At 38.3% G+C, this 27,203-nt stretch overlaps 1 protein-coding gene across 13 annotated transcripts in view; it reads right to left on the reverse strand.

The window, feature by feature from the left end:
- The window catches only part of KCNIP4 (potassium voltage-gated channel interacting protein 4), a 441,759-nt gene that overhangs the window by 12,598 nt on the left and 401,958 nt on the right, over nucleotides 1–27,203 (reverse strand). For all 13 annotated transcript variants that reach the window (XM_074822241.1, XM_074822243.1, XM_074822244.1 and 10 more), the window contains 2 exons: nucleotides 9,732–9,801; nucleotides 2,602–2,672 (listed from right to left, as the gene is read on the reverse strand). In XM_074822241.1, coding sequence (XP_074678342.1) covers nucleotides 2,602–2,672; nucleotides 9,732–9,801 — 141 coding nt within the window. The remainder of the gene's footprint in view (nucleotides 1–2,601; nucleotides 2,673–9,731; nucleotides 9,802–27,203) is intronic.

Below are 27,203 nucleotides of genomic sequence, written 5' to 3' on the forward strand. Positions count from 1 at the left end.
ATTAGCCTCAATTTTCCTGACTCTGTAAATAGCCTTGAGGCTCACATCTTCATTTTGGTTCAGTTACACTATTCATGCAGCAAAAGGAAACCTTGCTTTCACATCTATCTCTCCCTGATGGAAAAAAGAACTTCAGTTCATTAATATGCCCTTCAATAGCTAGGTCACTAGGTTGTCTGAAACTCTGTTTGTCCCTCATGTTGAAGAAAAACTAGTTGGCATAACTAATCAGATTAGTCTCAGAATTGATACAATCATGGGATAAGTAGAGGTCGGTTCAAGCAGCTAGTTTCATGAGGGATTTTTTTTATGCTACATAAAATGGTTCAGTTGGAGAGCCTGACTTTTATCAGAGAGTATACAGATTACGGGATGACAAAACTCTAAGGACATAACAATCTCACCAAGCAATCTCCTCTAATGAAGGTGTGCGTTTAAGTTGTGCTAAAGCCTAACACTTCGTTGTTGATGGTTGAAAGTTTGAGGAAAAAAGAGCAAAAAAGCTAGAACAAATTCCCTCTTTCTTCTTCCCTACAACTCCAGTTACCACTGCTTTATGAGAGAAGGGAGAGTGCAATGCAAAAAATGTAATTCTGACCTAACATTCTTTTAGTACCATTTCAGATTTTCATACCCTTTTTACATAGAAGAGAGCTGAAGAGTGTTTTGCATCATAGGTATAATATTAAATTGTATTTACTCCTATACTTTGATATAGAAAGTAAATTGGGATGAATGATTATTTATTCTCCAAATTTTTAAATCACTTCCTTTTTCTCTACCTTTTGTGCTGCTTGTTTTTTTTTTTTTTTTCTTTCTAATGGAAATTAGAAAACTAGAGTACAGATCGGTATAGAAAGAATATGGCACAGCTGTACCTACAATAAAAAGCAGCAGGAAAAAATGACATGATTGTATTTTTCACATTTCAGAATATCCACTTTCACATTTTGCAGCTGCTTTCACATGATTAGAAAAAAACCTAAACATTTTTAACATAAGGAGGAGGCTTTTATAAAGGCTCTCATACAGTTTGTAAGTATAATGCTGCTACATGGTACAAGGACACAGAAGCAAGAGTCTTTTGACGGCACTAGAGTTATGCTGGATCCACAATTAGTGCAAATAATATCAACGTCTGGATGACTCTGAGTCGAAATGGAACAAAAGTAAGCTGGAAATGTCTGGTTTGGCAATGAAAAAAAAAAAAAAAAACCCACTGCTTCTTTTCTTTTCCTGATTTATTTTATTCCAAAGCCTTTTTTGTACACAGACCTGCACTTTGAGATATTCAAATCCCTTAAAAAGGGATACTGCATTTCTTAAGGCTTTCTGTCTGAGATACAAATGTCAACAAACTGTCCTGGGAAGATACAAAAGCTTTTTTTGTTCTCATTATTCTTAATGATAACAGCAGAAATACTTCTCAAATACCGATGCTAAAAATGTTTTCTCTCAGTGCCTCTGCTGTTGCTGATTTGACCAGAAGGATCCCTTGTACAATCAGCCTATGTACAGAAGATGTGAATAAAACCTCCATTCCTGGTTCTAGCTTCAGAGCTAGATGGAGCCCATTGATTTCAGCTGCCCAGAAAAAGGTAGTTGACGTTCATGGGTTTTTTTAAATAGATGCAAATAATCCCCCACAAAAAGATCTGGTTATAGTCCCAGTTGAGGTATAGATTCCTGATCACAGTGCACCTGCTTGGTGAGGTTTCTCATTCCATCAATAACAAAACCAAAAATGCTTTCAAAAAAATTTCTGTCACACCTCACAAGACCATTCACTCAAGTAAATCATAAAAAACATGTATAGGACACATAAACAAATTTAAAGTGGGTGTATTTATCGCAATCCAATCTCAAGTTGAAAGGATATAATTTGTCCATTATAAATAAAACTAAGCAAAACATGACAAAGCAAATATATCCTTTTGCAAATGAACTATTTATTTTTTTTTAATTCTATACCTTCAAATAATGTCTCCTTCACAGTATTTTGTAAACCCTGTTTTCATCTAAACTGTTGTAGTGAGTTAGCTTTTTTACCATGTTATTGCATTGATGACATCAGCCTCTGTAGGTAATGACATCAGCCTTAGCAAGGAAAGGCAGAATTTTGAAAACAGATGGACAGTTAAATGGAAAAGAATGAATTTCAAACTCTTGTGCTTTTAAATACATTTGCTTTAAAGCCTTTTTTTTGTAGAGCCTTCTCCTGGAAACTAATAGAGTGTGTGAGCAATCCTATTTTGGCTGACTCATCCCCATAACATTAGTTGTAGTTCAGAGTCCTTCTCACCTTGCAGAGGCAGGGAGGAATATAAGGATTATTTTATGTAACTTGCATATAAATTGGGTTACCTTTTAAATTAACAGATTTATAAAAATATTACATAGCAGCACAGTCTGAGTTACCATTTTGAGATATACAATTATAACATGACTTTTGTTAATACTTGGGAAGAACTTGATACTTGAGTCACATAAGCTAATTTTTTTCATAATGTGAGGCATATAATAAAAGCCACCAAACTGGACTTAATTACAAGGAATGGCAAAATATGCAATAGCAGATAAAGAAGTAACAGTATTACTTACCTCAAAACTTACAGATCCATTGTGATCAGTGTCAAATGCGTTAAACAGAAAATGTGCATAAGTTGTGGAATCTACAATTTAAAACAGTAAAAATTATTCATAGCAACCACATCTCATTTCATTTAATTTCATTCCATGAAAAAAGATTGATGCCAAGATATATATTGATACCAAAATTTCATAGCAAGACTAAATTTTCAATTCAGTTTAAACTTTTTTCTTGGCAGGGGAGGAGGGATAAATTGTAAGTGCAAGTATGTGGGTAGCTACACTAGTAGGAACAGAAAATCTAAAATTCTGGTCTAGAAGATCTTTATTCATTTTCATTCCCATTTCTGCTAATCACTGATATCTGAATGAATAGCAAAGAAGTCATGTCACTGTACTCTGAAACAACCTGTGTTAATGGGAACACTACTTACCAGTTAAATGACAGTGATAGGGGATCTATCTCGCATGTTAAAAAAGAAAAATGCGTTTATTTGTTCACTTTAAATGAGGGAAGCAGACACTACCATCTGTACATCTGGCATATCATTTTAACTCTGGAGACAGGCCTGTTACCCAGGTTGAAGCTGAGCTTGTCAGAAAGCTGCTGCTGCACTTGGGTCGTAGGCTCACCCACAGGTAAGATAAAATCCTGTGCTGAGAAGCAGATTCTTAAAGCTAATCTGCTGCTTAATTCCTGTGAGGGCTAGGTGCTTAAAAACCTTGTAAAAACTGGCTGTGACTAACTGAAGTAGTCAATAAGACTCTGAAAGATGACCTTAAACAAGTGATCCCTTCACTAATTATTTGTATACTTTTCAAAATTACTAACCAGTGCATATCGACTCATTTTAGAAACACAGGACAGCATGAATGTAAATCTGTCAAGCCTCTAAGTTTTTGTAAAGATCCATCCTTCCATTTCCATTGAATGACTTCCAAGAGGCACAACCTTCTCCAGGAGTAATATATTGTGAAGAGAGAACTTCTCCAGAGACTGCCCTCTTGATGTGAGGTACAAGCTGCTGGGGTTATGGGAAGTCAGCTTTCCTCAGGGTCTTTTGCCTCCCTCAAAACCATGCAAATTAATGTAGGTTGAGGTATTGTTTACTTTTAATATTCATTGCTTTGCTCCTCCTACTTCATGTATTTACATTAATTTTAGGTTAATTAACATTAACCTCACAATCTTTTAGTAAAGTGAGAAGTGTTGTGAAATCTGTGTCCCCCTTGCAGGACAAAACCTCCCTGTCACAGAAAAACCTCATCAGTGCTGAGATATCTTTTTCTGATTTCTTGGCACTAAACCATTTTACCTTGCATATCAATCCTGGAAACCTTTATTTGTCACAGCCCAAAATATTGCTTTGAATTAAACTGAGTGATAGTCCTGGGTCTCCCACCTGAAATGCCACCTTGACCCCAAGGAACCAAGTATACCAAAACTCAAAACTGTGTACTTCACAGATTCAGACCTCATATTAGCAAGTAAAGTCTCTGGTCTTACTTCAATATGTTAATTTCATATGAAGTGAAATAATTTTAACAAGAAAAAACTCTGCAACCTTTAAACCCCGTGTCTGTTAATGCATTTTCAGAGAATGAAAAAACCCAAACACTATTGAGAGATTCATTCATCCATGTAGCCAGTCATCAGTGTAATTGCTTAAGCACGGCCTAGCAGATAAATTCCCACTTTAACTGAAAAATGTAAATTTGTTGACTTCAGTTTATATTTAGGATTTTAATAGTCATATTTTCTATAATCTACTGAGACTTCTGTTGTGCAATAGAATATACTATGCAAACCATCTTCAGGGAAAAAACATATTAGAGAGGCATAATTACTGTAAACTGAATTTTAAATAGCTTTCTATTCTCTTGGCATTTATTTCTTAAAAACAAGTGAAATATTTCTAATTATTTTCTGTATATTTGCAGAAAACACAAAGGTTAACACAAAGGGGTTTTTTATTATTTGTTGCCCATACATGATACAGTATATTACTCTTTTTGTATGATGGTATATGAAAAAAAAATCTCTAGCTGAATCTTTTCCTTCTAGTACCTTTTTCTGAAAAAAAAAATTCAGAGGTCTTTTTCAGGGTTGTTTGTTCAGGCAATTCTGGTGTGAAATTTTGCCTTCAAAACCACAGCAGGATGAGGTACACTAGTCTTTTAATTACAGCCATTTAATGTGATTCCCCTCTGCCCCACCACCCTAATTCTTGAACATTAATCATGTTAGGCAAAAGCTTAGCTTTTTAAATAAAATATGTTTTCAGGGATCTGATATCATAACTAGTAGGCTAAATTGATGTTTTGACAGGTTGAGACAGGAACAGCTATTAAATAAGAATTCCTTTGAAATACACCATTTAAGCATATTAAACATCAGACACAAAAAATGTTAGTCATTATACATCCAAGAGTATGCCTTATCAAACCATGAACACAATATATTTTGTTCATAACTGACAAGGAGTGTAATAATTACTCAGTGTGTGGATTCTTATCTACAATGGGCCAGGTGACAAACAAGTCCAAGTTCTATTTCAGACAATCCATTGCATCAATGCAGGGGGCCCATTGATTCACCTGTATGGAGTGGTTTGCTAAAAAGAAGTTACTGGAGTGCCTTTCTGGTATGGAAGCTTTTTACAAACCTACTTCTGCCTTTTAAAATACATTGCTTTTACTGCAACCCAGTGTCATCTCCTTTGTTAATCTTGTGGCTCCCTTGTCCTCTTTCTACTCCTCTTGTACCTTGTCCTGGATAGTCTTGAAAGTCGCTTGATGAAGTGACTTACTGGATGACATTGGAACAGGACTTTTTCATGATTGCTTGGTCACCCTGAAGCTTAAAATCTTACACAACATCATTTTGTTTGCTGAGATATGAATTGTTATAATGATACATCATGTTATATCTGGTTTTGCATTACATAGAAAATTGGGGCAGAGATCTACATATACAACACACGTTTTAATTTGGGGACAGCTTTTAAAACTTTTTTTTTCCTTTCCAATATTCAGACATACATAAAACCAATATTTTAAGCACAGCTGAAAATTAAAAGCCTCAGCTGCCCACAATATTTTGGCAATACATTCAAAGATTTAAGTGTCCAGTCTGGCTGCTTAACTAGACACTTAAATATGATGATCTCACCCTGTTATTAGTATGCAAGGATATGCAAATACAGATAATTAATTGGGCTTTGAAGATACCTTGGCTAATGTGAAGAACAAAGAATAGACTTTGGCTCCTGTACCTCTCAGAAAATGGCAAAAGTCAACAGAGGCACCTATAAAACAGCACAAAACCTACACAAAAGAGTTCAAGTCTCAGTGGCCCCACAGAAATTAAAGGATTACTGATGTGAGCTGTTACTCCTCCAAGGAGATTCAGCTCTTCTGCTCTTTCCACTGATTATTTTTCCTGAAGTTTTGAGGAAAACTACATGAGGCTTTCACATTTGTTTGTGCTGTCTTTATGTATTGTTAAGGCTGCGCGCCATTGTGTAGAGGCTATGGAGGATGGTGAGAGGAAGGGGATAGATTCTGATGGTCTCTTCTTGGTGCTCTTCACTGAAATCTCCTAAACAGCTTTATTAAGAAAGCTAAAAGTTCTGTTACTAGTACACAACAACATCTGTTACTGATGAGTGACTTATCTGGGTTTGATACTTTTCTGCCCTGCTAAAAATCTAAATTTTTACTGTATTTTACTAAAGTTAAATGAAGAAAAAGCATATTTTTTTTCATAAAATTGTAGCTCACTTGCTGCAGATAGAGTAATGGCGTTGCTGAAATTGCAGCAAATAGTGTAATGATGTGCCCCAGTAATGCACTATTGCCATTGTTACTATGAAGCTGCAAGTTTTATAGGTAGCTTGCCCCAGGACGGAGGCTCATCAGCTTGCAGATTTGTTTCCCATGGTTTAGCTGTACCAGCAGTCTCTCAGAGTTATCAGGTTTCTAAGGCTCATTGGTTTTACTTTTGTAGTGCAACTATAGCTTTATACAGGTAGCAGAAACAAGAAGTTATTCTATGTAGAAGTAGGTATTTATAACTCTAACATGATGATACAGCGGAGAGAAGAACTTTTTGCCTCATACCCAGCAGAGGCCTTGAGCAGCAGAGAGACAAGATGCAGCGCAGAGGAGAGCAGGCGTGGGATGAGAGGGGATGGGGTGCAGGCTGGCACTGGAGACCTCACATCTATAAAGAACTCACCCATGGTCAGTTAAAGAAATGCAGGTGTTAGAGCTGGACAAAACTGGTTTTAGGGGTAGCAAAGAGAACAAAGAAATAGTATCTAACACATGTAAAAGTCACCACCTATAATAGATTTGGGTGTAATGTGGAGATGCAAATCAATGGAGGGGAAAAAAAGGCGTAAAAACATGTTAGCAAACATGTAGAAATGACCGCAGGTGAATCCTAGAGCGAGGAAGAAGAAAGCACCAACATGAACATCCTGTTCCTCTCAGGGAAGGACTCCAGATGCCAACAGTCCACTTCAGTTCCCACCTCTTCCTCCAAATGATGCCACTGCACTAAAAGCCCAGAGGAGAAGCAGAAGGGTATGTATCAGTTTTTAACTACATTAATATTCTTTCTTTTCTCTAACAATTAGGTCTGGACTAATAAAGATTAGTCTTTTAAGATTACATTTATTCTCTCAATATGATGATGGAGCAGCTCCTCCAGAGTACCATCACACAACACATGCGGGACAACCAGATGGTCAGGCCCAGTCAGCATGGGTTTATGAAAGGCAGGTCCTGCTTGACAAACCTGATCTCCTTCTACAACAGGGCGACCTGCTTATTCGATGAGGGAAAGGCTGTGGATATTGTCTGCCTTGACTTCAGTAAGGCCTTTGACACCGTTTCCCACGGCATTCTCCTGGCAAAACTGGCTGCTTGAGGCTTGGATGATCACACGCTTCGCTGGGTAAAAAACTGGCTGGATGGCCGGGCCCAAAGAATTGTGGTGAACGGAGTTAAATCCAGTTGGTGGCCGGTCATGAGTGGTGTCCCACAGGGCTCACTTTTGGGACCACTCCTGTTTAACATCTTTATTGATGACCTAGACAAGGGGATCGAGTGCACCCTCAGTAAGTTTGCAGATGACATCAAGTTGGGTGGGAGTGTTGATCTGCTCGAGGGTAGGGAGGCTCTGCAGAGAGACCTGGACAGGCTGGAGCGATGGGCTAAGGCCAGCTGTGGGAGTTTCAATAAGGCCAAATGCCGGGTGCTGCACTTGGGCCACAACAATCCCCAGCAGCGCTACAGGCTTGGGGAGGAGTGGCTGGAGAGCTGCCAGTCAGAGAGGGACCTGGGGGTGTTGATTGACAGCCGGCTGAACATGAGCCAGCAGTGTGCCCAGGTGGCCAAGAAGGCCAATGGTATCCTGGCCTGTATCAGAAATAGCGTGGCCAGCAGGGACAGGGAAGTGATCTTACCCCTGTACTCGGCACTAGTGAGGCCGCACCTCGATTACTGTGTTCAGTTTTGGGCCCCTCACTACAAAAAGGGCATTGAATTGCTCGAGCGTGTCCAAAGAAGGGCAACGAAGCTGGTGAAGGGTCTGGAGCACATGTCGTACGAGGAGCGGCTGAGGGAACTGGGGTTGTTTAGTCTGGAGAAGAGGAGGCTGAGGGGAGACCTCATCGCCCTCTACAACTACCTGAAAGGAGGTTGCAGAGAGCTGGGGATGAGTCTCTTTAACCAAGTAATAAGCGATAGGACAAGAGGGAATGGCCTCAAGTTGCATCAGGGAAGGTTTAGACTGGATATTAGGAAGCATTTATTTACAGAACAGGTTGTTAGGCGTTGGAATGGGCTGCCCAGGGAGGTGGTGGAGTCCCCATCCCTGGAGGTGTTCAAGAGGCGGATTGACATAGCACTTAGGGATATGGTGTAGTTGGGATCTGTCAGTGCTAGGTTAACGGTTGGACTAGATGATCTTCAAGGTCCTTTCCAACCTAGATGATTCTGTGAAATATATTTTAGCTTTACTTTTAGAAACTGTGTGCTTTCTCTTTGCCCATAAACAATTCCGAGTGTAAAAATGGAAAGATAATTTTTTTATTATTAAGTGTAGTAAAGGTGTAATAAATCACATGCAGAGAATTATTTTCACCAGCCAGGGTAATTAAAAAATATAATATCTGAAACTGTAATTGTTAGTCTGGTTTAAAAGCTTAGATATAGAAAAAATCACTAGGCAGGTCAACCCTTTTAGCCTTTTGTTCTTCCCTATTGAGTGTGCCTACTTGTTAAGGATTTCAGTGATGGTAATCCACCCTGAATGCTGCTCTTTATCTTCTAGGTCTTTATGCAAAATAAAACTAATTGGGAGACATTTTGTTCCTACCAATTAAGTGTGGGGGGTTTTTAAATACAAGTGAAAAGAAAGAGCTATGAACAGTCCCAGGGAAACATGCAAATCTCAGGAGCTGTGGGAGAAGATGAAGAGGCAGGATTGAAGAGTTGTAGGAGAATATGGAGGATTGAATGGTAAAAGCAAGAGGAAGAACAGAGAGTAAAACAATTCAAATTAAAAGCAAATCCACAGTTCAAGGCAAAAAACTGTTATACATTTTTGTGTTACCTTCATTGCACTAAAAGATAATGAAGATAAAGAAATTAATGAAACCCCTGGAAATTAATTAATTGAAATTAAGGTTAGCAAAAAAAGACCTCATTTAAGTAGAGAAACCTCACAGAAGTCAAAGGGGTTCTGCCATCAATATTAGAGTGTACCTGTAGTGCCTTCTACAGTTTTTGTTCCTACTGTGAAGGGTTCTATGGAATAAAAGAGAATGGGAAAGATTTTGTAGAAAATTTAAAAAGAAATAACCTCCTCGGAGAAACATGGTTTTCAAAGGTACCCAAACACAGGCCCTAACTTCATAATAGAAGACTGATTTGTAGATATCATTGCATTTCATTCAGACATATATACTCTAAAATGTGTCCAGCCATTAAGGAAGTACCCCATGAGTTCAGATAGAGCTTGAGACAGCAATCTTGTTAATTTGAACAGCAGGCTCTTTTGTCAGACTTAGGAAGTAACAAACATAACTTGCTGTTCACTGTAGTACTAATTACATCTGTCAAGTACTCACCTCCCTGTGGAAAGAACTGAGAGTAAATATCTTTGAAGGTTTCTTCATTGACAACACCACTGGGGCATTCCTGAAAAAAAAGTGAAAGAGAAGAAATGAATACCATCCAACATGGTCCAGTCAAATCATATGTTCATGAGACTGTACAATGTGACTCCGAGAGTTTGACTTGTCTGATTTTGCTCTTTCAACAAAACATTAATGCTAAATGAAATGTTTAGCACTTTGAAGCATCTTCCTGGAGAGTTCCTATGGGACAAAATTTCTTCTGTGCCATATATCTCAATTTCAGTCTTGATACCTGAGTGACAGACATGAGCAGCGACCACTCTGCTGCAGTGTGTGGAGCTATCGGTGTTGCTGTGGGCCATGCGTGGTCGCTCCTGCATCTGCAAGCAGCATTTGCATGGTGTGGAAACCAAGCAGGAATGTAAACTGCATTTGCAGTTAGATATTACTGCTAGAATGTGCAGTCATGTTCTACCTAAAAGCTATATTCAATGAATTCAAAAGACCCTGCAACAGAAGTCCTTATTCAAACCCTGCAGATCCTTCTGCCTCTTTACATCTTTTTCATAAACTGAAATATGTAAGAAAGAATAAGCAGAAAGTGTCAGAGCAGAGTGATTATGAAAAAATGAAATGAAGTGAAGGAGAAGAAAAAAGAGGATTAGAGCAGTGACTTTACAAAAATGACTTATGTAAAGAGGTAGGAAAAGCAGAAGGAATACCATATTTTTCACTAAGTCACACATAAACATCAAATACCAGTCAGTTGACATCTAGTCCTGAATTTGCCACATTAAGCAGATGACTTTGGGCAATGCACTTAATTCCTTTATGCCTTAATTCCTTCTTTAACACAGAGGGTGAAAAAAGCCTGGCAAGCTCTTTAAAAGGGAAATATTTCTAGAAACAAAGTTAAGTAAGAAAAGACAAACTAAATGTTAAGGTTCATACATCTATTTTTGTCTACTCCTATGCTATTTGGACTGATAGCTCAAACTTATGTGCTCCTAGTCTGAAACTGGGGAAAGGAAATAGCTTTAAATGAAGATAAAGGACAGTGTAACATCTTTTACCAGTGTAATAACAGCTTTTCCTGTGAGAGAAAATGATATTTTTATTAGATCAAATAAGGAAGACTGAGATCTGAGATATTCATAGTTCTGACAGCTTCTGCTAAGAAACAAATAGTGTAATCTTGCTAATTGAGAGATGAATGCATCACCTGAAAAACAATCAGATCAGATTATTTTCAGCTCTTCACCATAACTAAGCATGTACAAACACGTAGTAAGAAAAAATTCTGTTTAATCAGAACAGACAGACAAACAGTGGTCATGAGGACAAAAGTACGAAATTATTTGTTCCTGGACACAGAGGCTGTCACCGATGGAGGGAGAATTAGAGCACAGCTCTCTGTAAGATCAGATATATACTGACTGCTGGGCCACACTGCCTTTCAAACCAAAGCCTTTGGGGAATGAGAGGAACAGTGAAATGGATCTAGCATCTCTACCCTTCATCAGGTAAGGAGCAATCCGTTAATTGAGGTGGCATCTCCCTGCCTGTATATGTATTTGGGTGTGAGGGCATTGTAAAACATCTCTCTCTGCTTTACCAGCTTCCTAAAAAGACTGTAGTCAGATGGCCTAGTGTCTCTGTGGGCCCTATCAGGTTTACTATGGTGCTTGTCTTTTTATGTGAAGCCTTCTGGAGTTGTACAAGTGCATGCAAAAGAGCAGTATTTTTATTTGTATTTGAAGCACAATAAAGAAAACATCAGTGAAGTGTTCAGATACTCATTGATATAACATTATAGTTATTCAATGTAGAAAATGTAGCAAAGGCATTTGGAAGTTCCTCTTCCAAGCATACATTAGTATATACTCTACATCATTCCCAGACCTCCCCAAGAAAGAGTAATGCAGCCTTCTCCCTGAGATTGGTAGCAGCGTGAAAGGGCAATGCAGTATTTTAGAATTTAAAAAGAGAAGCCATGGTTTCTTTCTGTTCTGCATGTAATTTCTTTTCAAAGAAAAAGCTAGGCACATTTTGGGTGAACTAAAAAGAAAACCTGTATATTTGAATTTGTACAACTCAGAGTTTGCTTTTTTAATTTTTTCTGAGAAGCTTAATAAATAATGAATGACAAAATGTGCATTTAAGTTAATCTAATTATGGCTTATTAACATGCAAAGCAATTTTTCTACCCTTTCCTTGGATGAAAAAGACATTCAAACTATGCTCATTTTGCCAAGAGTGCTCTCCCCTTTTTTACAGGAAATTCCATCAACTCGAACTGTGTCAGTCCTTAGACAAAAGCTGTGAAGAGTAAGACTCCCATCTCCTGACTGCATTTAAATATTGTGATGTTAGAGGAGAATTAAAGGCACTCTGGAAAAATTTGTCTAGTTTATTCTTTGTTAGTTCAAAATAAGTTAGCAGCCTGTTTTTAGAGAAATACATGATCTCCTCATTTAAAAGTAGTACCTTTTTCTATCACTTAATGAACTCCAGTTTCACCATACTGTTTGAAAGAAACTTTGCTTGAAAAGGCAATCTACTTTCACAGAATTACATATTAGTAGAGCCAGGAATGACCTCTTGAGTTTAACCAGGTTGACCCTCTGTATTTTCCTTTGCTCTTTACCACAATATTACCAGTAACACCTTACCTCTTCCATCCTTAGAGGTCTGTATTAACGGTATCTTAAGGACATTAATTAGAAATCTATGATGCTGGCCAACTACTCTTATCAGAAACATCAGTTCAAACTTTTCTTTCTTTAGCTTGGATCTTTCCTCTGAGACTCTACAAGACAGTGAACACTTCTGTTCTTAAATAATTTTCATCTAAATACATATGTAGCCAACATCATTTACCTCTAAGACTGCTCTTCTCTTGACTCATAAATCTGGCTTTATTGTGTTTATTAGGAGATTTCTCTAGTTCAGTGAAAGAGATTTAATACTGTAATTGTTAAGTATGTCCCATGGCTTTATGCCAGGTTATTGCTGACTCCTTCCATTGTACCAACTATAATTTAAAAAATCTTTCTAACCTTTCATTAAACTCTTATAAAAGAGAGGAAAATAATTAAATAGTTTGAAAGAAAAATGCAAGGCTTATTTAAACCATTTCCTATATTCTTTTTTTCCTCCAGCTGTATATAATTTATTTTGTTACAGAAAATTTCTGTTCAACAGTCTTTTAAAATTGCATTAATGATGTATTATATTTTCCTTCTGGAGAATAAAAAGTAGGAAAAGTTCATCTTGAACTGTTTTTCCTGAGTCCAGTGCTCTCTCCTTTAAAGAGAAAATAGTATAAACCAACAGAAAGAAGAGACAGAGAATAATAAATACGATTCTGCCTTTTGATGATCTCTCTTGCTTGCAATATTACTGCTGGGAAATTACGCTTTCAGCACATTGTGTTCTGAACCACTCCAAAACCTGTAAATTATTTACAAGCTTCATGCTGTCTAAGCTGTCTTGTCTTCAGTATTTCTAAGAATACTGCAATAGGTGGATTCTTCTTTACTACCTAATCAACACCCTTTTTAGACAAGAGGCAAACCCAAAAAGACACAAAAAATGAGAAATAGTGAAATGTAGGAAAGAGAATGAAGAGGAAACAAACTCAAAGCTCAGACTTTTGTCTGCATAACAAACAATTTTGTATGATAAATAAAGCTGTATTAGGAGCTTTGGCAATTTAAAATGTATTTTAATTATAGGGTTTTGCATGACAGGTTCTCCATCCCATGTTTTATCTGCTGTCAGTTTTCATTCTGCTTCATTTTAGATATATGTTCATGTCCGTTGACTTAATAATCTCTAAGTGATATTTTCTCTTTTTGCATGTACTTCTATTCTAACTGAAAATTTAAATTGTCCATAAACACAAAACCTAATGGAAGAACACATAAGTAATTTTGAGATAGCATGCATATACTTTAAAGCTAATTCTACCAAAAATTCCATAACCTAAACCCATGGTGGCTTTTCATAGCCCAGTCCAGTTCCTAATTTTTCATTTGAGTATAATAGGGCTTTGATCAAAACAGCATGAGAATTTAACAAATGGCCTTGATTTAATAACTTAATCTAGGCAAAATTAATACAAAATCTGGTCCAACAGGCACCTCATGAAGCTCAACAAGAACAGCAATGTTCTGTGTCTGGAAAGAAATCATCCTTTGCCCCAGTACCAGCTGTGAAGTGTCTGGCTGCCAAAAAGGACGTGGGGTCACAGTGGATGTCATGCTGAGTATGAGCCAACAAAGAATTCTTACTGCAAATAAGACAAACCACTTCCTGGGCCAAGGCCAGCAGGCTGATGGAGTTATTCTTTCCCCCTACTCTGGACAGTCTTGGAGCCCTCCCATGGATGTGGAGGAACTGAAGAAGGCCACGAAGACTACTAGGCATGAGAGCACATGGCCAACAAAGACAGACTGTGAGAGCTGGTCTTGTTTAGTCTAGGCCATCACTAAGAGATGAGCTAATAGCAGCCCACCTGAAGGGCAGTAACAGATAAAGGAACCAAATTCTTTGTAGGGGAAGACAATTTAACAAAGTTCAGCGGCCACAGTCTGAGGTTTGTGAGCTCACCTTAACAGGAAAAACTTTTTCACTCTTCTTGATACTCTAAAGTGTGGTGATGCTTGAGACAGCCCTTAATTTCAGTGAAAATTTGTACTATTGAACAGCCTTGGAAAGTTGTCTGTGTATGTGGCAGAGCTTTTCTAAGGGATGAGATGAGAAGCTTTGTTTAATAAGTGGACCTTTATAATTTGCCATTACAAACAGGAACCAGGACAGAAAGGTGTGGGTTAAAGACTTAAGACAATAGGTTCTGAAGCTTATGTTTCTTCAGTCTTTAATGATTTTAAGATATATGAAAATTAACTTTTAACTTTATGCACTCCCTAATTCTGCATACCTAAGGTTGATTTAAATTTGCTATATCTAATGTTTGTTCTGATGTATGCAATTGAAACTTAGGCCTTCTTATGACTTTCATATTTGCAGAAAACTGAGCTAAATTATAATTATGCAATTCACATGGGGTGCAACATCAAATTAATTTCTCCCATTAAGAAGTATAATTAGTATTTTTGGACTAAACATTTAGTTTTATTCAGAAAAAACACATGTATTTGGTGTTTAATCAGTGCACATTGATGTGTATTTAGCCTATATTGGCCTCCCATGGGAAGACATCAGTGGCTATGTAGTAAAATTACTCAGCAAAATTATCAGCAAACCATTAGTCAACATTTTATCAGATAGAAGCATTTTTTTAGTGTGGCTACAGTAATGTATTATATTGGGAAATTTTATACTTGAAATGTACAGTGTTTTTTCTAGGCTTACAGAAAAATTAACTACAAGGGAAATCAGAAATCTGAAAATTCATTCGACAGTATTTAAGGACTACATAAATTATCTGGAACAAGTCCAGTGATACTCAGTTCACAAATTACTCCTATCTTGACTCTCCAAGGATGTCCAAACAGTCCCTCCAAGGATGGAAAAGATAAGGACTTTGGTGAAACATCTCTAACATGATCTCATTATGATTTGGAAGAAGGAGAAACATCGGATAAATCTCACCCTGAAAGGGCCCCTTTGTACCCTGACACAGAAGCTGACACATTGATATCAGCATAACAATCACCCTGAAGACTTTTGCCCGAACGGTGTTGATAGGCTTTGTACTGCAGCAGCTGAGCCAAGCAGGTATTTGTTGTATAGATACAACACCAGATCCAAAACCAACTAGACTTATTAATCTTACCAAATGCCACTTTCAAAACCTAAATCTAGATCTCTGACCCTCAATTGCCTCTCTGTGTTTTGCCAATTTACTTCAGATAACGATGTTTTGCCTCCCAGTGCTGCTGTTCAGGCAGTGGCTCTGTAGCCATAGGCTCATTGCAACCAGAAGGGTAAGTAGTTACAAAAGCAGAAGGGTGGGGGTGGGAGGATCAGAGACAAACAGAAAAAGTTCTCTCAAACAAGCAGTGTCGCATTAAAAAAATGGTTTGAGTTTGTTGAAATGATGAATATGACTCTAAGTGCTGTTACGATTAAGCTGCTGGGTCATTAAAAATGCATATATCTCATGTTTAGATGTGATAATTGGCTGAGCAGGGGTGGTAAAGTTATACTGCACAAAGTTAAAGTTCCAAAATAAAAACAAAAACTGGAAGCGACATAAAGCCAAAGAGCAACAATGGCATGGTGATGGTAATTTCAATGTCAAGGTTTCTGAGGCATTTAATTTTCCTTCCTACAGCTGCAAATCCACAACAGCTTGTTTCAAATGCCTCCTCTGAGCGCCTGCTGTTTAATGTAATATCCCAGTTTGCTTCCAACACAGGGTAGCCCAATCAAGCTGTTTTTCCCAGATTTGCCAATCCATTGGGTTCCTCTGGAGCTAATTGGTTCTGATGAAGGACGGATCTTGTTCCCGATCATTTCTGTGCTCATTTCCCTCCACTCCCCAGAGCCTCTTCTCAGTTCCACTGGCTGCTGCCTTACTCCTGCCTGTCTTTTTTCTCTTCACCCTTGCAATACGGCACCAAGACCTGTTTCACATAGTCTCTGTTTCCTAGATCTTGGAAGAACTGGTCCATCAAACCCCCTCTGAATCCACACATCTCAAAATCTCTTCCAGATCCTAATCTTTTCTTCCTTTTCAGAAGATTGTTCACAGATAAACTTTAATCAGGTTATACCCAAATATTACCCCATTTGTCAGACATAATAGTCCAAGATCAAACCAAGAAGGTGTCAGATAGATGTAAGTTTCGAGTCAGACAGATCCAAAATCCCAGTTCACTTTTGAGAACTAGCACATTCTGTGAAAAGCATGAAAAAATATCTTTCCTAATATTCTTCATTCTCACTTTGTGTCAGATGCCTTGTTTCTGTAGCATAAGCCAGAGAAAGGATGCAGAGAAAGAAGCCTTTCCTGGAAATAAAGCAGGTGCAATTCAGGATTGCCAGCATGAGGGAGTGTAAGCAATAGCATCATGTTACATTGATAAATAATTTCTCATGGCAAACAGGAAAATCCAGTGCACTCTTAGCAACTGCAGAACTTGTGGACCATGAGAAATGGGTGATCTTAACTTGGCAAGCAGAAGCAGTATTGAAAAATTACTTATTTTGGACATTAAAGAAAAGCAGTCAAAGAGGACATAAGTATGTATGTTATTGATGAAGATAACTTTTCTTTTAGTTTATTTAATTGCAAATAATTAATCGTAGTGGATAATGTCCTGATGTGGGCCTGCACATCCAAAATTTTAGTTAGGAGAAACTTATACACTAAATTTGTCTAAAAATCTCATAGCCTGCAGACACAGGAAGGAAAGAATTCAATGGCTGTTGCACCTTATTCCTCTAGGGCCAATGCAGGAATTGGTTTTTTTACAGTTTTACCATGCCTTACAGCTTTGAAATTTAGCTAATATCCTGCTGACACAGTATAAAATTATTTAGTTGTGTCTGCAGACCACTGAATGTACTTCAAGCAGAGTAGAAAACAAAACCACAAGCTAATACACTTCTAGACCAAATTTGTTTATATTTTATTTATATTTAATAAAACTGTTTATATTTTTTAAGCATGCTGCTCCTGACTGTACACTTGATTTCGTTAGGTTATATGGTAAAAACTTGTCTGCACACCCACAGAGGAACAGAAAGAGACAATGGCAGGCTGTGGAGCCCAACTAATGTTCTGCCTTGGCTGCTCCCAGGACATCCCAGGAGCCATCAGCCCATCAAGGGCCCAGCTCCACAAGCCCAGAGGAGCACAGAGGCACAAAGGTAAGCAGGAACCCAAATTAAGGACAGAGAGGAAGGGACATACTGTCCTGGCCCCTCCTGGGACTGTCCCAGGACAGCCTCAGCCCCAGGGTCAGGGCATCAAGGCGAATGAATAACTGGACTGAAGGGGGTTGCTTCATTATGGGATGCAGGGAAAGAGCATTTGGGGATTGCACAGGACTTATTATGGGATGTTTAGCAGGGAACCAAAGGTGGGGAAAGGGAGGGATTTAGGTGATTTGGGGAGAAACAAGTGTGGGAAAATAGAGGGGTGATGAGATAAAAAGTCCCAATCACATGTGTATGGTTAGCTGGTTAGTTTGCTTGGCTGGCCATGCCCTGTGCCTGACCAGGGCAGTCTATCCTGTCTTCTTATTAATCACCTTTCCAACTCTTCCCTGGGTGATGGCTCTCCATTCTGTGAGTGCAGCAGCTGGCGTCAGACCATGGATTGGAGGGCCCATGTGTCTCTGGTGCAACAACTGGAGCACGTGAGGGGGTGTGAGTGAGTGTGTGAGGGCTAGCAAAGATCAAGTTGAATGAGCTGATGAACAGGAGACATGACCCGTGAGCCAGGATGTGAGTGGGTCTCTAAGGGTAACACCCTGGTGGGGTTGGCTACTGGGGACCAAGGGAGTCCTGGCCAGGTTTGTGCATGAGATGGTCTGTACCAGCAACTGGAGTAGGGCTGCAGCCTCAAGGGCTCTTATGCCCAGGTGCCAACAACTTGGGGAACTGGTATCCAGGAGCATCTACTGGGCATCTGAGGCCCGTGTCTGAGCCCAGCTGCTGGAGTGATCCACACTGTACGTATATGTGTGTGTGTATATATATATATATTCTCACTGGTGGACCTCTATCCTGCTCAGCCACAGAGGGGAGCAGGATGAGGCTGTTGGGGCTGCCTGTGTTTGTGTGACTGCTCTGTGCATCTATGTGAACTGTGTGGCTGGCCATGTATATATGTATATATGTGATGTATATGTGTGCTCTATGTGCACGTGCCCACTAGGAATACATCTTCAGCCTCACTGCTGGATGGATCCGGGGGCATGGCAACAGCCTCTTCTCTCCCATGCTGCTGAATCTAGATTGATGTTTCGCCTAAGAAATGTAATTATTTATTTTAGCTAATACATTTATATAATTCAATACATTAATTCATCAGCATTGTACTCATTTTACTTGGGAATATCTTTAACATTAAAGATGTATTTACCAAATGCCAACAGGGCTAAGCTCAAGTTTTGACCAACCTTGGAGCTGCATGCTGAGAATAAATAAGTTTGCAATTTATTGTAAGTTAAACAAAAAATAAATTTGTAATTTTGTAACTCCTTTCTCTGTAGTAAATATAAACCTACTTATCCTTGATATATGCATCAGGAATAGATTTCATTGCCTATTTATTTTGAAGTGAGTGGTAGTGTGATTAACTTTATGTTCTGAAAGTACTCTTAGAATACAGAGTTCACTTTTGATGCTTTTTTTTCCAGTAAAAAAGCAGAGCATATATCAGAAGTGATCTTTGTGAAAAGGGGCTGGGTGGCATTGGTGGAATTCAGATCACATTGGCCAATGTAGGAGAAACACCAAGAGCAGACAAAAAAATCCTGCAGCAGCTAATAATAAAAGGGAAATTATTTTAGCAGGACATCAAAATAGATGATACAAACAAAATTAGGTTTCTGGGGGAAAGATGGTTCTGATGTCATTAAAGGAAAAGCAAATGCAGTCTGAAAAATATCTCAAAAGATATGCTTAAAAGAGATGCCATGCACTAGCCTGTAAAGCAGCCTCAAAAAAATAATTCAGAGAAACCCTCTCTCTTGAAATATTTGAAGTGTGGCTGAACAAAGCACTAGAAATTAAGACTGGGAAAACTAACCCAGTTAGTTAGATATTCCAAAAGATCTTTTTCTTTTCTCATTAATACAGATTTTAAAAAATCCCAAACATATTTATGGTCCTTTTCTTTTTTATTTTCCTTTGCTCTAAATAATTCTAGAAGAAGAAATAACAGAAGATGATGTGGGGAGAGGAGAGCAGCTGCTTTCCTGTCAGAGTTAGTTCCCCCCAAGAGGGCAACGAATTTACAGAGAGTGAACTATAAGCAAATTATTGTCCATTAGGTGTTGGTAAAATTTCAAGGGATTGTTTCTCCTATGAATTAGAAGAAAAAAATTCCATGTCTTTGTAATCTATTACACACAGTCATTTCTCTGAACAGCTTCTTTGAACTGTCATCTTCTGGACTGCTGTATTGTCAGTATTTGGGCTCCTGCTTTTTAACACCTCTTTTTGAAATTAGATGAATGACAAAAACATGTAATTTTCTTGGTATAGATTTATTATTCAACACATCAAATGGGAGCTTTGAGGAAGGTTTCAGGAAATCATTGCATGTATGAGATAATTGCAACAACTACAGAAGAGATACCTACTCTGGATCTTTTGATAGGCAATTATATTATTCCCCCACCTCTGTGTTCCTCCTGAGCTTTGCTGTTTGCCTACTATAGAAGCCAGTTTGTTAAAGGACTGGGAGGGTGACTGGCAGGACAGTGTCTCAAACTACTCACAAAGGATGACAACAGGTATTACTGTGTCTTTACACCTATCATTCTGGGGTCTGGTCAGGCCTATGATATAATGCAACAAGTCTAGACTTTACCTGCCTTTCTTCTGAAAAGCTGTTGAAGGAGCTGCTGTTATTTACCAAGAATTGTGCAGAGATAGGAAGATGAGCAGAGGCAGGCTGCAGTGGAAGAGATGGGTAAAAGAAAGTTTTGAACACGTGTGTGTTGGATGCCTGGTCATCAGTAGTGGCAACCAAACTGGCTCAAAGGAAAAGTGTTCGTTCTGAGAGTGATCTGTGCAGATGAAACCATAAAAGTGAGGCTTCATAACATCACAACATCTCAAATTAAAGACATAAAACACAGTATAAATAACAAAGTGTCATTTCTTTCCTTCTGCTAGACAGGGGGGGCCCTCCAGTTTTACAACCTTTTATACTGGTTTAGTAGCTGGGTTACCAGCTACTCTAGCCAATGAATAGAGCTGCCTTCTTCATGCCACCTACCCGCTAATAGAATATCAGTTAATTTTCTGAGAGAGAAGATAATTCCTCAAACAACTCAGAAACATGAATATTTCACTCAAATCAATTTTCATGTTCCGTTAAGTAACTGAAACCTTTTGCTAACTTTTCTAACATTTAAAAATTATATTCTGTATTTATTTTAATTAATGAATTATTAATATGTACTGATAAACACAGAACTTTCAAGCTAATGTGGATCTGGGTATACTAGAGAAACCAGAAATGGACTAAATCAGGGATTTTTTTCCCTGTTTGAGCATAATTCATGCTCCATAATTATGCTATGTCTATTTAAAGTAGAACACATACAAAGTATAGGACAAAGTGTACTTAAAACACAGTTATATCTGAAAGAATTTAATATAATTTTTGTTCTAAAAAGCTTCCTGGAGTAAAATGAAGATTAATTAGTACATTAGTGAAGCCTTTCCTACTTTGTAGGAGAGTTGAGAGTCCCAGTATATTAATATGTGTAAGACACATGAAGATACTCAAAGAGTAGGAATTTTAAAAGCTCAAAATACAAGGTAGTGTGGGGTTTTTTTAATTTTTATTTATTATACTGCTTGAAGTTACTCTTATGAAAAATTTAATTTTAAGGCCAGCATTAATATTCTTTTCATCTGTGGGATATTATCCCCACTACGTACAACAATATATGTTATATATATGAATATGTTTATAATGACCTATTTCTAGCTTGATGGATTTTCACTCATTTTCTTTAATGAATAACCTGTGTTCAATTCAATTACACTGAAAACCGCTGGTGTTTTTAATTTCAATTATCAGTTCTACTTTTCGTGTTATCAGGAAGGGGACAGCTATTAATTTAACCTTCCTGTCTATGGAAACTGAATTAGTTCTTGGTTGTTAGGGGTTTTTTTCTGATTTGGTTTCTCATCTTAGTCTTCTCAGGAGTGGGCTATAAAAAAAGCTTTCACGGCACCTTTTCTTTATTGAAAGAGTTCTTGGTTTACATTTTTAAAAATAACTTCTGTGCAATCATATAGAAAGATGCTGTAACCAAACAGTGATGAATGATGAAACATGCTGACCTGAGGTATATCAGACCTGATGACTTCAAGAGGGACAGAATTTCTTCTTGTAACAACCTGCTATTGTTTTCAATTATTGCAGAATTAAGCCTTATAGATCGGAACATAAAATAGCATACTGTAGTCTTTGTATACTCATATATACTTGTGAGGCCTGAGAGCTAGTAATGGAGGTGAAGAAATATTTTCCCTATTCCTTGAAGAAGCCATATGGGACGAAAAGCATACAGAATAATACCAAAGGAAGATGGTTTTTGTGAAATGGTTAGGGATGGTCATCTCAGATAGTCTTTTGTCCCTACTCTAAAGCCTTCCTATGAATTTGCCTGTTTATGGTTACAAGTTTAAAGCATAAACAGTTTTTGAAGGAGAACCTAGAACACAGGAGGCATCCCCAAATGGACTGCACCAATTACTGGGTCTAAAGGGATATCCTTCCCTTTGATCTTTCCTCCCTTATCTAAAGCACAGTAGAATTATTTCAGCTAAAGGCTCACAAAGGCAACACATTATCATTTCTGTCACAGAAGCTGTAGACTCATTTTATAGATCAGTGCTAACAGTCTACATTTCTAGGAACATTGTGGAAGTCAGTGGATTTGATAGCATCAGTCTCCATTGACATGCATTGGTGAAATACCCGTAAAAACTTTCAAGCCTTGTCTCATCAGGTAAAACACAAAACTTCTTGCTTCTATTTAGCCACCTGTAGAAGAGTTACAGTAATGCTTCACAATGGCACAGAAAAGATGTACAAGATTGTGAGCCTCCCACTGGAAGATACTATAATGAACAGAAGCTTCTTCCCACCACCTACTTGCTATGGCAGTTTCAGAGGAAAACAAGCAGAAAGAAAGGAACTGGCTCACATCCAGCATGTGTGGCTTCACACAGTAAATAACAATCAACACTTCGGCTGCTTCCAGGATGCAGCAGGCGAAGTGCCAGCAATGCTTTTAATCAGCACAGTTCTTTGTGTAGCAATGCCCACTAACTAGTGTAATTTTTAGTTTCCTATTATTAGCACTGGCAGTAAAACAAGAGTAAACATGATGACTAAAGATTTGAACTTAAAAGCTTACCCCAAAGCTTGACACACCAAACTTTATAGATGAGTCCCTGGCATCTGAAAGGTGCTTACTATTTCTGCCTTTACTTGTCACTAGAGGAAGGCATTTTAAAATCCTGACTTCACAAATAGGTGGGAGCTATAATTAAACTAAATGTAGCAGAACCCATGCTTCAGATACTGAGCAGTGGAGTTTGCTGTAAACACTATGGCAAAGACAAGGTACTCAGCCTCTTGGGAGAAGTTGTATCTAGGCGAGCACTGCTTCTGTGACTTGCCTTTCACATGTTCTCATCTGAGTGATTTTGATAAAGTCCCTTCAAACTGACTGAAATCTGTGCTGGTTTTGGCTGGGATAGTTAATTTATTTCATAGTAGCTAGTACAGGACTATGTTTTGGATTTGTGCTGAAAACAGTGTTGATAATACAGGGGTGTTTTTGTTATTGCTGAGCAGTGCTTGCACAGAGTCAAGGCCTTTTCTGCTTCTCACCCCACCAGCAAGTAGGCTGGGGGTGCACAAGAAGTTGGGAGGAGACACAGCCAGGACAGCTGACCCCAACTGACCAAAGGGATATTCCATACCATATGATGTCATGTTCAGCATATGAAGTTGGGGGAAGAAGAAGAAAGGGGGGGACATTCAGAGTGATGGCGTTTGTCTTCCCAAGTAACATGTGATGGAGCCCTGCTTTCCTAGAGATGACTGAACACCCACCTACTGATGGACAGTGGTTAATCAATTCCTTGTTTTGCTTTGTTTGCATGCGGGGCTTTTGCTTTACCTGTTACACTGTCTTTATTTCAATTCACGAGTTTTCTCACTTTTACTCTTCTGATTCTCTCCTCCATCCCACAGGTGGAGAGGAGTATCAGTGGCTGTGTGGTGCTTAGTTGCCATCTGTGGTTAAACCACGTCAAATCCTAGATGAGAGAAGGATGAATACCTCCTTGCTGGCAAGTGCTGGTCACTCAGGTGCACTCACTTAGACCCACACAAGTGATTCACTTGAGCAGAATGAAGGACGTCATCAGTCCTTAACAGCAATATTTGAGTATAGGTCAATTTCCTACTTTAAAACCATGGAGGCCTTTATTTTGTTTTTCTTACATGAGGGAGTTAGAATTTAGAAGCTTGGTTGGTGCTTTTGTTTTCCGTAGAAGCTCCTTGTACCCTTAAAGAGTGGAAGATTCCCTGAGAAGGAAACTGTACTAACAACTTTCAGCTAAATGTTAGCAGACTTGCACCATCATGATTACTAATATTTTATAGCCATATCTGAAAATGAGAAAGCCTGAATTTAGTGCAAGGTATTTATGAAGCAAGTGTCAGGGGTGAAAAAAAAGAACTACATTCTGTCTAAAATGCTGATCTGAATTTTTGTGTGTTTGTCAGTCAAATGGATGTTGATACTAAGTACTGACATCAAATCAAATTTTCATTTTAATCATGAAGTAAGAACCTTGTGAGTTTTGTATTCCTGGGACACATGTCTGCATGAAAGACACTCAGCCTGAAAGTATTTTTCAGAGTGGTGGTTCTTTGTTTCTTTCAAAGATGTGCAATGGTAAAGGCAGACAGATCAATATTTGGTTAGTGCTAAGTATGATGAAAAGCACCAAGGAATTTCAGCTCCTACCGAATCCCATCAGCTCACAGAAATGGTGAAAAGGATAAAAGTCAATGGGGAGCAGGTTAGAAACTGGAAATCAAACATGTACTCATTATTTATATTTTATATACTAATACATTTATCCTTTAACAAAGGTGTTTGCTTTCTCCACTACTAACAGCACATTCTCTCAGGAGAAGGGCCCCAGCATTGCAAATGTAAGAACAAGGGTGCTTACGTCCATAAATATTTATAAAACTGAGCCTGACATTAGCATAAATAGGACTTGATGCACCAAGTACAGTGGTGAAAATCAGAAGCAATTGAAGCAATAACGTGTACGAAGCTGCTGTGAGTGAGAGAGATGTGGTCCACAGGAAGAAGTTCTTCTTCCCTGTTCACACAGTGAGGGCAATAGGCCTCATCCCAGAGGCTCTCTGACATTCAGTGTCTCGCACAGGCTCCCCTCTCTATGTACCAAAACCTCACCGTCCCATCTGTGCTCGTCCAGCCTGTCAGCACACCACACCGACATCTCCTTTATTCTGTTGCTCAAAGGGCTCCCCAGAGCATGGGTCCATGATATGGAGAAGATACTTGACCACTAGAGCTCTACTGTTTATGGTGATCATCGAAGGGCCAGAGTGGGCTTCCTGGAAATACTGTGGGCCATAAATCTAAATGTCTTTGAGAAGGAGGAGTGAACAGTTCCATAAGACAGGGGAGGATGTACCATTGCTAATTATAAATGAGATATTTTCTATAATTCAGAAAAAGACTTGAGAAAAGCCAGAATGGAACCTGAAGTTTAGTCAGGAATATGAACTGTAACTTTTTTTAGCACAGCAAAAAATCTAAATAAACTACATAAATCTCCTTTAGACTGTTCTGAAGCTTTCCTAGTTTCATATGTGGATATTTGATACATTGCTTTTGGCAGCATATCTAAAATTCGTAGCATAAGTCAAATCATTGGAACTAAATACTGAGATAAACCTAAATAAATGGTGACTGCTATTTGCTGGCATATTTTTGTGAAAACATGAATGCCATAGAGAAACGAAAAAGAAGCAGAAGACATTTCCCAGTTAAAACAGATAACAAGAAGGGAAAAAGTTAACTAGAGAATCAGACACATCTGAAAAAGAGTTATCTATCATACAAGGTAGGCCCAAGAAAGAGATTTAATTTCTCTTGTATCGTTCCTTATGGAGATTCATTGAGGTTGAAATTGCCGGGCATAAAAACTTCTTGCAAAACCTGCTAAGTTTATGGCACATAAAATTTGTCTTTGTTCCATAACTGCAGCTTCTGAGAACAGAAGAAGAAAAGAAGGCTGTTATAACTTGGGCTCCATTACAGGGGATAGTTCTACATCTCTTGTTCAGTGAGGCAGATGCTATATGACTTGATTTATTTATTTTGAACACTACTGGAAATGCAGTGGATTTTTTTGGAAATCAGATTTAGTGTGGTTATTTGATCAAGTCTGAGGGATGATATGAGACTCAAATCTGGAGAATTATACTTCTTAGAAATAAGAAACAGAAAAAATAATTGATCCCCGTGCATAAGCTTCTAGCTTGTTCATGGACTGTTTAGTGTTGAGACAGTTACATTAATAGAAAAGGGATGGGCTTCAGTCTTAGGATCCTAGTTAGGTCTTCACTGGAAAATGAAGCTTAAAACTTCTTAGACTGCCCTGAGGTTTCCCAAAAGATGCTACTCCCAGGAACTCTAAATACAGAAGGCAATGACCAAATGGAGAAAGGCATCTCATTTGCAGAGCAAAACCTGAAACTTCCAGTTTCAGGTCCTCTGTTGAACAAATGAAAGCTCTGAAGAGGCCTGACATGCTCCCAATTCAATGGTGTGGATACCTTCATTGGGATGCATACGCTTTCATGGCTTGTTAACGTAGGAGGAAAGAAAAAAATATTTTAAAGAAACCAGGAAAAGGATCAGATTTTTTCAGCCAAGGGCAACAGGGATGGTACTTGCTTATATACCGGTAAAAAAACCAGAATACATTTTGGTTTTGCCTCATGGGAGTATCTTCCTCTGGGACTGGACTGGAAGATTTTGGAGCCAATTACCACTAAATTACAGTTGTCTGACAGACTGAAGGAATGTGCAGTTCTTTTCAACACAGACAATTAATGTGGTGGTGGACAAATCAGCTGAACAAAACTGTAATTGCCACATTTTTATCTAGAGCTCTGGTATCCTTGAGAAGCCATTCTTATAGTGGGTCAAAAAATCTTCATGACATTTGGGCATGTTCCATTAAAATCAGTGAAGTTTTGCAACTGACTTTAAGAGAGGAAGAATTTTTAGCCTAGAAGATTAACAGTATAAATTCAGGAACTAAATGTTACAAGTATCCAGAACTGGAGAATCTATGTAGTTAAAAACTGATAAATTTTCCATTACTCCCTGGTGGCAAGTTGAATGAAATTTTGCATCTGCTTTTATATTAAAGTTCTCTGTTGTTTTATGTTGTGTCAGTCTTCTTTCTCATCTTGCTCTGGAGGAAGGTAACAAACATTGCCTGTTTTAAAACTTTGTTAATAGCAATGAATGACCCATTGTACTGTGATTTTTACTGGGAACTCATTATCAGGACATGGAGAAACACTGACAGAGATCTTATGCCCTAAAAACTTAGGAAAGAGGTGAGAAAAGAATATGAGAGGAACTGGATTGTTCAGAAGGACAATATGGCAGTTAGTTACTGAACTTGGATTTCCTGCCTATTGATCCAAATTTGGTA

The sequence above is a fragment of the Strix aluco genome, chromosome 4 (assembly GCF_031877795.1).
Source record: "Strix aluco isolate bStrAlu1 chromosome 4, bStrAlu1.hap1, whole genome shotgun sequence".
Classification (NCBI taxonomy): Eukaryota; Metazoa; Chordata; class Aves; order Strigiformes; family Strigidae; genus Strix; species Strix aluco.